Raw genomic sequence first — 13,391 nt, 5'->3', positions numbered from 1 at the left:
CCAGGATTGTCAATGTGAGTGTATATTTATATGCAAGTACATTTTTCGGGGTTTATGCTTTTTCCATTAACTCTGTTACCAATCTTTCAGGGGAACAAAATATATATAACTTGCAGTTGCACAGGTAGATATTTTATATTCTATGCACACACAACTAAAATAAAAAAAATAAACTAGAATCCTGTATTTTGTCTAGTATACATACGCCATATGCAAATATTAGTGCTACTCACTGAGCCAGGAACAATGTTTCCATGACACAAATAATACATTAGGAAGATATATTTATCGCCACCTGAACTATGAAGAATATTTGCATCATTGGGGCTCTATTATCAATATACTGACCTACAAACTGTGCAGTAATATCTTTATCCTTTTTCTCATGATAAATAAAGTAATATCTTGCGAGATAATAAAACTGGGACTTCTTTCTATAGAGTGAAAAAACATATAGGAATGAAAAACTAAACAGAAAAGTCCATAGATTCATATATACTAAGGTCAGAAGCATATAGCGTTATGATCATCTAGTCTGATCTCCTGCACAACGCAGGCCACAGAATCCCACCCACCCACTCCTGCGAAAAACCTCTCACCTATGTCTGAGCTATTGAAGTCCTCAAATCATGGTTTAAAGACTTCAAGGAGCAGAGAATTCTCCAGCAAGTGAACCATGCCCCATGCTACAAAGGAAGGCGAAAAACCTCCAGGGCCTCCTCGAATCTGCCCTGGAGGAAAATTCCTTCCCGACCCCAAATATGGCGATCAGCTAAACCCTGAGCATATGGGCAAAATTCACCAGCCAGGTACCCAGGAGTTAGATAAGGAAACATATTACTTGTGAGAGATGGCAAACTGTCCTGGGAATTGAACTCTTATCTGTATTCACAGAACACACATACACAGTAACATGTGCTCATTCAGAACAAGCTAGCCCAGACTGCCTTGTCAATGTGCTTGTCCTCTGTTCTGGAAGGATCATTTTCTAGGAAATGAGAGTAGTTTAGCCTTCATACCCTTTACATCTTCGACTCTGCAGAGACTGTCAAAAAGGATGCCAATTAATGTCAACTATGGTGATGGTTTTTGTATTGTGGAAAAAGCTAAGGTACTCAATTCTTTTTCTGCCTCTGTCTTCACAAACAAGGTCGGCTCCCAGACTACTGCACTGGGCAGCACAGCATGGGGAGGAGGTGACCAGCCCTCTGTGAAGAAAGAAGCGGTTCGGGACTATTTAGAAAAGCTGGATGAGCACAAGTCCATGGGGCCGGATGCGCTGCATCTGAGAGTGCTAAAGGAGTTGGCAGATGTGATTGCAGAGCCATTGGCCATTATCTTTGAAAACTCATGGCAATCGGGGGAGGTCCCGGACGACTGGAAAAAGGCTAATGTAGTGTAATGTAGTGGATCCTGGGAACTACAGGCTAGTCAGCCTCATGTCAGTCCCTGGAAATATCATGGAGCAGGTCCTCAAGGAATCAATTCTGAAGCACTTAGAGGAGAGGAAAGTGATCAGGAACAGTTAGCATGGATTCACCAAGGGCAAGTCATGCCTGACTCATCTAATTGCCTTCTATGACGAGATAACTGGCTCTGTGGATGAGGGGAAAGCAGTGGACATATTATTCCTTGACTTTAGCAAAGCTTTTGACATGGTCTCCCACAGTATTCTTGCCAGTAAGTTAAAGAAGTATGGGCTGGATGAATGGACAATACGGTGGATAGAAAGCTGGCTAGACTGTCGGGCTTAACGGGTAGTGATCAATGGCTCCATGTCTAGTTGGCAGCTGGTACCAAGTGGATTGCCCCAAGGGTCAGTCCTGGGGCCGGTTTTGTTCAATATCTTCATTAATGATCTGGAGGATGGTGTGGATCGCACCTTCAGCAAGTTTGCAGATGGCACTAAACTGGGAGGAGAGGTAGGTACACTGGAGGGTAGGGATAGGATACAGAAGGCCCTAGACAAATTAGAGGATTGGGCCAAAAGAAATCTGATGAGGTTCAACAAGGACAAGTGCACAGTCCTGCACTTAGGACAGAAGAATCCCATGCACCGCTACAGACTAGGGACCGAATGGCTAGGCAGCAGTTCTGCAGAAAAGGACCTAGGGGTTACAGTGGATGAGAAGCTGGATATGAGTCAACAGTGTGCCCTTGTTGCCAAGAATTGCCAATGGCTTGTTGGGCTGTATAAGTAGGGGCACTGCCAGCAGATCAAGGGACATGAACGTTCCCCTCTATTCGACATTGGTGAGGCCTCATCTGGAGTACTGTGTCCAGTTTTGGGCCTCACACTACAAGAAGGATGTGGAAAAATTGGAAAACATCCAGCAGAGGGCAACAAAAATGATTAGGTGACTGGAACACATGGCTTATGAGGGGAGGCTGAGGGAACTGGGATTGTTTAGTCTACAGAAGAGAAGAATGAGGGGGGATTTGATAGCAGCTTTCAACTACCTGAAAGGAGGTTCCAAAGAGGATGGATCTAGACTGTTCTCGGTGGTAGCAGATGACAGAACAAGGAGTAATGGTCTCAAGTTGTAGTGGGGGAGGTTTAGGTTGGATATTAGGAAAAACTTTTTCACTAGGAGGGTGGTGAAACACTGGAATGCGTTACCTAGGGAGGTGGTGGAATCTCCTTCCTTAGAAGTTTTTAAGGTCAGGTTTGACAAAGCCCTGTCTGGGATGATTTAGTTGGGGATTGGTCCTGCTTTGAGCAGGGGGTTGGACTAGATGACCTCCTGAGGTCCCTTCCAACCCTGATATTCTATGATTCTATGATTATTCAACATTTCCCCATTGGGATTTTGAGTGAGACCAAAACTTATTTCACAGACCTTTGAACAGTCATGTGACAGTAATTACTTTAGTTCAGTATCAACTTGGTCTGAATGGAATAGGTTGCAAAGAAATTGGAAGCCCTATGATGGCTCTAAGTCATCTAGTCTCTAAAAGTTTTAAAAGCCTTTTCATTGCCCCTATGAGTCCACCTTGTGGCATAATATCTCACATCAACTTTCAGATGTTGCTCTAAGTGAGTGGTTTGTGGGTTTGATCCTACGTCTATTGAAGTCAAATTGCAGTTTTCCTGTTGGTGGGAGTAGGCTCAGAGACTATAGCAGAAACATACATCACCATACATATTGCAAACAAAATAATCAATATAAAAATATGATTTTATTCTGTTCTTGTGAATGTACTCGGTTCATAATCTTTGAGTGCGTTGTCAGTAGTTTTCATGTATCTTTTGGAAATATATTTGCAAAGCAAAAGATATTGCTCCTTCTTACGTGAGTAGCCCTTTTAGTCCAAATTCATTTCTGGGATAGGCCTCAGTTCAGGACAGAATCTCTATTCAGCAAATTATGTTCTATTCTATTTAAGCACATGCTTAAAGTTGAGCACTTACTTTTGGAAACATTTCAAAGCCCACATTGGTCAACATCAAATGGTGGATGTGCATATGCTTCTTTTAATTGAAAATGTCACCCAAATACAGAGATCTTTTTCAGGGTTTTGTTGCAAAATGTAATCAAAACAAACAACAAGAAAGCCACCCCCTCCAGACATCTTACATCAATTATGTAGATACATTCTTGTGACTTAAGTTATGAAAAGTTACAAACAAATTCAATACTTTGAAATAAAGGGAAAGAAGAAATCCACAAAAAAGTGTTTTCTTACCACTTAGAAAAGAGCAACACTATAAAGTATATAATGCATAATACTTTGCTGCCTCTTTCTCAAATTTAATTACATTATAGCATTTTATACATAAGAGTTTGAAAGTACTTTTTATTGCATTGGAGAACATTTACAATAATAAGTATCTTTAAATGGCCTCAGTATAAATTTACTCATAATAAAATAGCACCTTATTTCAGTGCAGCACTTGCAATAAGACACAAAAATAGCGTAGCAATGTTTTTCAATCACTTTGTGATCCAAGTCCTTTTTTCTGTTTTTTGCCAAGATTTTCATACCTGTTGTGAAATCTGTAATCTCAAAAAGCCATCTCTAGGATCTCAAACACAAATCTTACCCATTCACAGGCAACATTATCTCAATTCAGCATCTCAGTTGAGAGATGGGTGAATTGGTCTGAATACAATAACTCCAGCTCCCTGCATTTGTAGGATCAAGAACCAAATTAATTTTGAGGTTCAGATATGACTGGATGCTCCCTGTCCTGCCATTCACATTTGCTATCAGTGCCCTGCAGCGGCAAAACCACAGTAAGGCTTTTCTTTTTGCAGATTCACTATTGCCACGATCCAATTCCCCTTGAAATCAGCGTCTGCAATTTCTTCTCACGTACACCAGGGTAACTCCATTGGCTTCAGTGGAGCTGCTTTTTCCCTGTGGAAGTGACAGCTGAATCAGGCTCCTACTGCTGTCACAGAGGTCTGGATCAGGTCTTAGATTACAATAGTTCATAGAAGAACCCAAACAGTAGGACCCATACCTGAACCTGAATTCACCTTTTGCATTTCCTCCATCTCCAATCTCAGTAATAAGCTTTTATTGCAGGAATGACATAATGTAGATGCCATGTTTTAACATACTTCTAAATCCAGCCTGAATGCTTAAAACACAAGTAAACAGATTATTTTGGAAAATATACTCTATGAAGTCATATTTCAGGCACAGCATTTAGCACCATATGTATTTAAAAGCATCCCTGGTTTTATATATTCATGAGGTACAAATATGTCATACATAAATTTTACTATAGACTTTGCTTACAGAGCTTGTATTTAAATGTTAAGTTTGTCCTAAAATTTCAGCAGTGATATAGACTTGTATATGGCTTTCAATAATGAAAATTAATTACAAACTTCAAGCTAAAATTCTGAGTGCAAGCTACACAATAAATATGTTTTACCTTATTAGCATGGTGGCAGCAATTTATAGGACAAAACACATTTCACTGTGACTGAAATTTTACTATTGCTTTTTTCAAGGACTTTCAAAATACATAGTTTATGAGTCTTCTGAATATTATTTTAAGACTTCACACCATTCATGGTTATATCTGAATATATAATGTTGAAATCTAATATACAAATGCTATTGTACAGGTTAATGTATCAACTTCAATACCAAATTATAAATTGCATTACACTAATGTTAGTAACTATTGCTTGTAATATCTAAAGAATTATGTTGCGCAGTAATTTAAAACATTTTCAAAGCAGCTTTCAATTTGTTCCCCGGTGCTTCTTTTACGATGCACAGGTTGACTATTTGTGTGTGATTACATTTTCATGTCAGTCTGGATATGCAATATTTGTTTGATCAACCAAATTGTCAGACAGTAACTCTTGTCCAGGCTCCTCACTGGATATCAACAAAGGTGCACAGAAGATATTGATTAAGACAGGTCCTTGTATATAACTATGTATTTGTTCACATGTAAGCCCCATTTCTATTAATTGTATATGCAAGACCAACTACTGAAAATTCCCCACCATTAGTTCCTCTGGACTTCCATGGCATAATATGGAGAACTGATATATTTTGAGGAAAACTATCTTGTACTTTTTTTTTTTTAAAGTGAAATTCACTCTGTGCAGATAGCTAGCACAAGGCATATGTACCACTTACATTCCACTCAAACTCAGGCTTAAGTGGTGCACAGGAGTAAATTTCACTCTCTATCAGGTAAGGATTCTTATGACTATAGAAAGCATCTTTCATAAATGAAGCTGATACTATTTTCAGCTCAATTAAAAATGTAACTTACAACATAATTATATTAATAAACATACTTTTCATAACTCACTGACTGAAATATACTGTACTCTCCTTATAGAACCACTTTATAGTAGTTGGGAGTTAAGATTTCTGAAGGTTGGTGAAACATAGTTTTTAAAATATCATTATTATGAAGGGGTTTTACTTAGCTGTGAACTTTGATGCAGTAGCCCTATAACAATGTTGTAACTGAATTAAGAGACTGGAGTGGATTAGGGAATATTGGTCAAATACTCTGTGTATCTCAGTAGAATACAAAATTAACGTATATGTGGCTTTATAAGTGATGTCTAGAATAAGGATGTAAATTGTCAACGTTTAATCCAGATTTTAAGGTCCGTGTGATCTTGTAAAATCTACAGCACTTACTGATTTTATAAAATATTGTACTTATCTGTGCGTCCGAGGTCAAATGTAACCCAAAACAAGAATGACTGGGCTCTGCCCTACTCCATTTTTATACAGATTTTCACACTGTTTTCAACAGAAAGTTCTGAGCATGGTTTGTCAGAAAGATAATTTCCTTCACTGGAGAGATGTTTTTCTTTCGATTCGGATTTCAGTATCTTCTTTGCAATGGAAAATGTACACGAGTCCGGATTTTAAAATACCTTGTTTCTAGACTTTTGTTGGCCCTATAAAATCAGATGTCCCTTAGAACTATTCTTCTATAAATATAGTTTGTGAAACTATGCTAATGACCCAGCATTTGAGAATGTAGTTTCAATATCATTATGTCAGTTATGTGAGAAACTCCATGCATGACATTATGAAATGGCCTATTGTCAGTAAACAGACAATGACAAAGAAGATAACTATGGAATGAAATAGGAGGGAAGCACAGATTTTATAAATTTAAAGAGTAAGTGCAGCACAGTGATCTCCCTATTAGAATTTTTAACTTTTCAAGACAAAGTTCCAAAGCAGAATCAGGTTCTAAGTAAGGCTATCGATTAATTGCAGTAAACTCACGTGATTAACTAAAAAAAATTAATCACAATTAATCACAGTTTTAATTGCACTGTTAAACAATAGAACACCAATTGAAATGCATTAAATATTTTTGGATATTTTTCTACGTTTTGAAATATGCATTAATTAAATTTGTGACTAAACTCCTGGGGGGAGAACTGTATGTCCCCTGCTCTGTTTTATCTACATTCTGCCATATATTTCATATTTCAGATGATGACCCAGCACATGTTCATTTTAAGAACACTTTCACTGCAGATTTCACAAAATGCAAAGAAGGTTCCAAAGTGAGATTTCTAAAGATAGCTACAGCACTCGACCCAAGGTTTAAGAATCTGAAGTGCCTTCCAAAATCTGAGAGGGATGAGCTGTGGAGCATGCTTTCAGAAGTCTTAAAGGAGCAACACTCCAATGAGGAAACTACAGAACCCGAACCACCAAAAAAGAAAACCAACCTTCTGCTGGTGGCATCTGACACAGATGATGAAAATGAACATGCGTCGGTCCACACTGCTTTGGATTGTTATCGAGCAAAACCCGTCATCAGTATGGACACATGTCCTCTGGAATGGTGGTTGAAGCATGAAGAGACGTATGAATCTTTAGCGCATCTGGCACGCAAATATCTTGTGATGTCGGCTACAACAGTGCCATGCGAACACCTGCTCTCACTTTCAGGTGACATTGTAAATAAGAAGCAGGCAGTCTTATCTGCTGCAAATGTAAACAAACTTGTTTGTCTGAGTGACTGACTGAACAAGAAGTAGGACTTGTAAGCTCTGAATTTTACATTGTTTTATTTTTGAATGCAGTTATTTTTTGTACATAATTCTACATTTGTAAGTTCAACTTTCATGATAAAGTACTTGTATGAGGTGAGTTGAAAAACACTTTCTTTTGTTTTTATAGCACAAATATTTGTAATAAAAATAAATGTAAAGTGAGCTGTAGTTTACAGTTTGTGTTCTGTGTCGTAATTGAAATCAATATTTTTGAAAATGTAGAAAACATCCAAAATATTTAAATAAATGGTATTCTATTATTGTTTTAACAGGGAGATTAATCGTGATTAATTTTTGTAATTGCTTGACAGCCCTAGTTCTAAGTAGTGTCTGCAAAAAATGTACACATACAAGTAAATATGCATGTCCAAATTCTGCTTTTCCTTCTAAGTCAGCTAATTGCACATGAAAATGAACATTTGTGTGCATGCATTTTTGAAGGTTCAACTTTGGACCTAGGTTTTGAAAATCTGTCCCCTTATTTTAAAACTTGTAGCTTGAAAAAAACAACTCATCTCTTTCATGTGAATGATCACAATATCACAAGGCTAAGGGATTTGCCATAATGTTCTACATGTGGGCAAGTTGAACAGATGAGTCCATTCTCTCTCTCTTTCTATAAATCCTATTGATGCCAATGAGAGATCCATGCAGAATGAGAAAAGGAGTACACAACTTCCTGGCAAATTATACTGCACTTATACATTCTTTATCCCCTTTTGGAGACATCTCCCTGAGATGTGCTTTAAATTTCTAATCAGAGTCTCAACATGATGAGATTGCAAAGAATCGTGCTACACTACTCTTTCATTCTGATTTTGCGAAAACCCAAGCTCCGTAAAGCTAGCATGGAATTAGAATATAGTCTTGTAAAAGGAAACCAAACTGTTTCTCATAGTATAACACCATCCAACAACAACAACAACAAAAATCCAGCAGGTCAGGTACAAACTTCTTTTCTATTCTATAACTTTTCTTTAGAACAGTGCACTTTTTAAAACATTTCTCATTACTACAATGTGTATGAATTTTAAAAGAAAACTTTCAGTCAGTGGTTGAATTCTAAGATTCAGAGAAATCCCATGCTTTTAAATCTTTATCCTCCCTGCCTTTTGGGAGAAGGAAAACAACACATTTAAAATTGAACTTATGAATCTAATATTTAACAACTTCCAATGGCACAGTACAACATATAATAACCTGTAAAGGGCTTTCAGTAGAGTCTTTCATGCCCTTGCTCACCTTTACATTAGATCTACCAATGTTGAAAGATAACAGTATAGAATATATCCACCATGGTGAAAAGCCTAAAGTGACTTGATTGTTTCATCAGTGTATTTACATCAAACATTTTAGTGCAGGTATTGTAGTCAGCAGTGCTTGTAACTTCTTGGCAGAACCTTTGAATTGGGAAGCTACATCCACTTAGTAGATAGTTCCAAAAGGTAGCTCTTTGTCAGAGGAATCAGGTTTAAGCTCTACTGGTGATTCTATAGGGTTTTCATTGTCTATGCAGTCTGGACAGCATTTTCCTTCCAGCTTTGTGGGGCTCGAACACTCTACTGAAGAACACGTCTCCACAGTACAGGTTATTTGGCCATTCTGTAAGGTAATGTTTAAGTATTAGCATCTTTTTTTCCCCAAAAGAAAAAACCAGGATGGCACAGTCTCAATATTTTTTTACAATTTTCCAGTGTGTCATATTAAATACAAGAGCTGAAAGAATGCAGACGGTCTCTGTCATGCAGACGGTCTCTGTCATGCAGACATGTATAAAATGAGATGGTGTACTTATGCACACAAATAAGTGATCATTTTCCTAGTTGTAAGACCAATTTGACAGGTTTCTGAGGTTAATTAGAATGCTCACACCCAAAAAATTATTGAGGAGTTCTAACTCGTATCAAAGAAAGCATTTATCTATATAGGTTATATTCAAGTCAATATTAGATCTTGGGCCAGACATTCAAAGGTACTTGGTGCCTAAAGATGCGGAGAGTTGCCTACTGGGATTTTCAAAAACACCTAAGCAGGTGAAGCACCTAACTCCCATGGGTTAGATAAAGTCCAGGAAAAAATGATACCCCCAATCCCGCAAAGACTTCTCAATTTATGCAGTAGTCCAATTGAGATGAAATAGTTCCATTCACTTCTGCGGGTAAGTCTTTTGCGGGATCAAGGCCTATCAGCTGGAATCATTAGATACAAAAAAAATCAATACAGAAGGATTTAGGAGTTGAAGTTTTGCATATATGTATGGAGTGAAATTAAACCCTCTGCAGATGGCCCATGTTGTACAGACACTATGAATCCCACTTAAGTCTTCTTATGTAGAGGACCTGCAAAAATACATGTGTACATCTTCAGCCTTGTCTTGAGGGAGTAAGTGACTCTTAAATGGAATGTAGGCCTTATGCCAATTGTAGATTTGAGCACATGGAAGCATTATGTGCACATCAATGGCACATCTAAAGAGTCTGAAGTCAAGAAAGATGATGAGTGGGGAATTAAGCATTTCTCCGAGGGTGGCAGAAGTGATGCCATCCATGGACAGGAAATTGATGGTGGCTGTTGCTGGACCATACATCAAAGACCTACCAAATTGCTGGGAGCCATTTTGTGTAGCCAAAACTCACCTGTTTTTCAGGTGAAAGAATGAGGAGAACTGAATTTGATTCAGAATGACATGTAACTGTTTGTGTTAAATAAACTAATCTATACATCAAGGAAATAGCCTACCTGTTGGTGTGCCTATTTGTGAAAAAGTGAATTTAGCACTCACAAAAAGAGAGAACCCAATTAAAGCTACCTCACTTCTTCTGTAAGTGATTTTCACTTATTCAGTATCAGAGCTAAGTTACTGCAAAATGGTATCACTAATATCAGATTTCTTCTTTGGTATGCACATTTTGCATTTAAGACGAGGTGCACATTAGACTCAATCTGAAATATTTTCTCCTTTTGTTTAGCTCTAGTTATGACAAATGTTCACTGAATTTCTCCAGAAGACTTATGTTCCCTATTATCATTAAGCTACGGACAGTTGTGAGGCACACTTTTCTTCCTTAATTCATCATTGCAGGATGCTTCAGCTGGCATGATACCAAAGGAAAAAGAGAACTTGATAGCAGAGGGAATGTTCAGCAATGCATACCTTACAGCTACAGCTAATGCAGTCTTCCTTCATCCAGTGTTCATTTTCCTTATGCTGAATCCCATCATCATCCATGCAACCTTCCTGCCTCAGGCGAGCCTCCAGCTTGTTTATCTGCAAAAGGAGTGAGGAAAGGTGGGATTGGAAAAGATGGAAACTCAGCTGAATGAGTCATTATTCTGAATAAGAACATACATTAAAGCTTCAAAAACTTTCAGACATTTATTCAGTTTCTTACCACAAAGCTTTCATCTCGGCTTAATCAGCATTTCTATTTTTGCATAGAACACATTTGCCATTCAAAAACTACTTGATGATTAAAATATTTTATTTCCTACTTGTATTGTAACGGATGCCTTTTGTTCAGCACTCACAGCTCTGACACTCCCCGGGTACCTATTTCATGATGTAATTTGGATCAGTGATCAATAAGTGATGAACTTCCAGCAAAGAAGCTGGATAGCACAATGAGACTTCTACTTTCTGGAAACTTAGGGGGCATGGAGCCCTGCCTGAGGTCACAAAAGAAATGTATCATGGTCTCATCCTTGTTCATGAGGGTCACTGGTTTGCACCACAAAGCCATGACAATTTAGCATGAATGACAGTCACTGCTCCTTTAAAAAAGGCCTACCATTGGAATAACAAGGATGCTGATGTGTTCTGGAGGCAGCTTGCACAGAATCTCTCTCCACAATTCTTAATGTCCAACCAGTGTTATTAGGCCACACTGGCAGGAATGCCAGATCAACAGAATGTTTAAAGAAAAGCCAGGTAAGGTAACAGTAGCCAACTTAAGATAACTTTGTGTAATTTGGAAGGGAAAAAAGGGAAAAAACAAGTCTTCAGAAAAAATAAACATTAAAAACTGAGGCAAAATGATGAATGAAAGTGCAGTTTTATTGCCAAGGCACAGGTCTATTCTCCTCATTCTGAATGTTTCCCTCCTATTAATATTAATGACTCACTGCTACAATCTAACACAGAAAGGAGAAGTCATGCTAAATGCTCTCTGTACACATTTTTCAAACTAATTGGTGAAAAATTATATATTTTCCATTTACTGTAAAGCCCTGATTCTGCGGTGGGTTCATGCTAACCAATCCCATTGCAGCGTCAGGTCATGGTTACAGTTCCTAACTTAGCCATGCCCAAGTGGTCCAAGGGAACTAGTTCTCTTATAAATGAATGACACTCAGGTCAGCTCTCTGGCTACCCCTTTGCAGGATATTGCCCTGAATCAACTGCCTGAAAGCCTCCTAACCTAACCTAACAGACTATCTGAAGAAGGCCCCAACCAGATGGAGCTACATTTGTACTGGGATCCAGCAATGCATATTGCAGTAATGACATGCACTTATTTCAGAAATTTCAGCTGTTCTTTAGTGGGATATTGCCTGAGGGAGGATGAGGTACAAAATGAGGCGTAGGATATCCCAAGGCAATCTGGTTACAGAAAGGACCCTCTGTTTGTGTAGCTGACCCTGCCTGTATAGAAAGGCATGGAGAAGCCAGCTGTCTCCATGGTACTGTCTCATCACTTCCTGGACATGGCAGAGGGGTCTCTTAGTGATTGGAATCCTAATGTGGGGAGAAGGCAAGAACTTTGAGCTTACGCAATTCCAGTTCAGTCGAACACCGGTAACATGGACATAGGAGGAAATATAATTCTTACCTGTGGAGAATTATTCTTCACTTTTGATTAAATAAGAACCCATACTAAGCTTCGAGCATATGCTCCATGCATTATTTTACATAATATGAAAATGTACTGTACCCGAGCCTTGCTTCAAGTACATTGTTTTATATAAATAACTTCTACTTTGAAGATCAAGTGTTTCTAAATTAATAATAAAAAAAGCAGCAACCAAGTGCTGTCAGACCTTTTGCACCCATTAGCTGTTCATACTTAAAAAGGGAGTGTCAATATGTTTGCCTTGATACCTGCTCATTTTTTTGACAGAAGTACTAACTTGACAGCAGACTGTGCTTTGGAGAATAATTTATCTTTGAAACCCCAAGTCACACTTAAGTGTTTTCCTAAATGGAAAGTTGAAGTTTAAAAGAGAATGAAAATGCATAAATTAATTCACAGGTTATACAGTGTCAAACTTTTTTTAAAAATGATTTTAATTGAGGACCTCTGACTTTTTACAATTGAACGTATCTTCCTGTCCTGCTGTAACTTCTTGCAAAATTCCTCTCTTGGCACCATCCCAACACTATGGAAATTGACTGGAGCAATGTGAATAATAAAAACCGTTAACACAGCAGTAACACACATGTACTGCATGTGTTTCATATGATACTGGAAGACTATTTTTTAGCTTGTTAGTGGCTCCAGGGTAGGGTCAAACTTCTGTGTTTATACACCTCCAGCACAGTGGGACCCCAATCATGATTAGGGCCTTTGGGTGATAACAATATAGAAATGAATAGATTCATAAATTCTAAATCCAAAAGGGACCATTGTGATCATCTAGTCTGACCTCCAGAGTACCGTGAATTAATTCCTGTTTGAACTAGAGAATCTCTTTACAAAAAAAAAATTAATTACCCTCACTGTTAATAATGTATGCCTTATTTCTAGTCAGAGTTTGCCTTACTTCACCTCAATACTAATTTCAGTAAAACATATGACAACTTCTTTTTATTTACATGAGAAAAGTGGTTTTATTTAGATGTAGCAATGTTTCACAAATCTGACCCAATTGTTTGTGCAG

General features: G+C 38.0%; 1 protein-coding gene across 3 annotated transcripts in view; it reads right to left on the bottom strand.

Annotated features, from left to right (window-relative positions):
- Positions 1 to 3,198: 3,198 nt before the first annotated feature.
- Positions 3,199 to 13,391, bottom strand: part of PXDNL (peroxidasin like) — a 283,093-nt gene continuing 272,900 nt past the window's right edge. For 2 of the 3 annotated variants that reach the window (XM_084619291.1, XM_084619292.1), the window contains 2 exons: positions 10,669 to 10,782; positions 3,199 to 9,116 (listed from right to left, as the gene is read on the bottom strand). In XM_084619291.1, the coding sequence (XP_084475417.1) occupies positions 8,940 to 9,116; positions 10,669 to 10,782 (291 nt within the window). In that variant the 3' untranslated portion in view covers positions 3,199 to 8,939. The remainder of the gene's footprint in view (positions 9,117 to 10,668; positions 10,783 to 13,391) is intronic. The other variant, XR_014710245.1, reaches the window with a different exon arrangement.

Source organism: Lepidochelys olivacea (genome assembly GCF_965140295.1).
Source record: "Lepidochelys olivacea isolate rLepOli2 genome assembly, chromosome: 2".
NCBI lineage: Eukaryota > Metazoa > Chordata > Testudines > Cheloniidae > Lepidochelys > Lepidochelys olivacea.
Note: the sequence above shows the minus strand (reverse complement) of the source record. Positions and strands in the feature narration are given on the sequence as shown.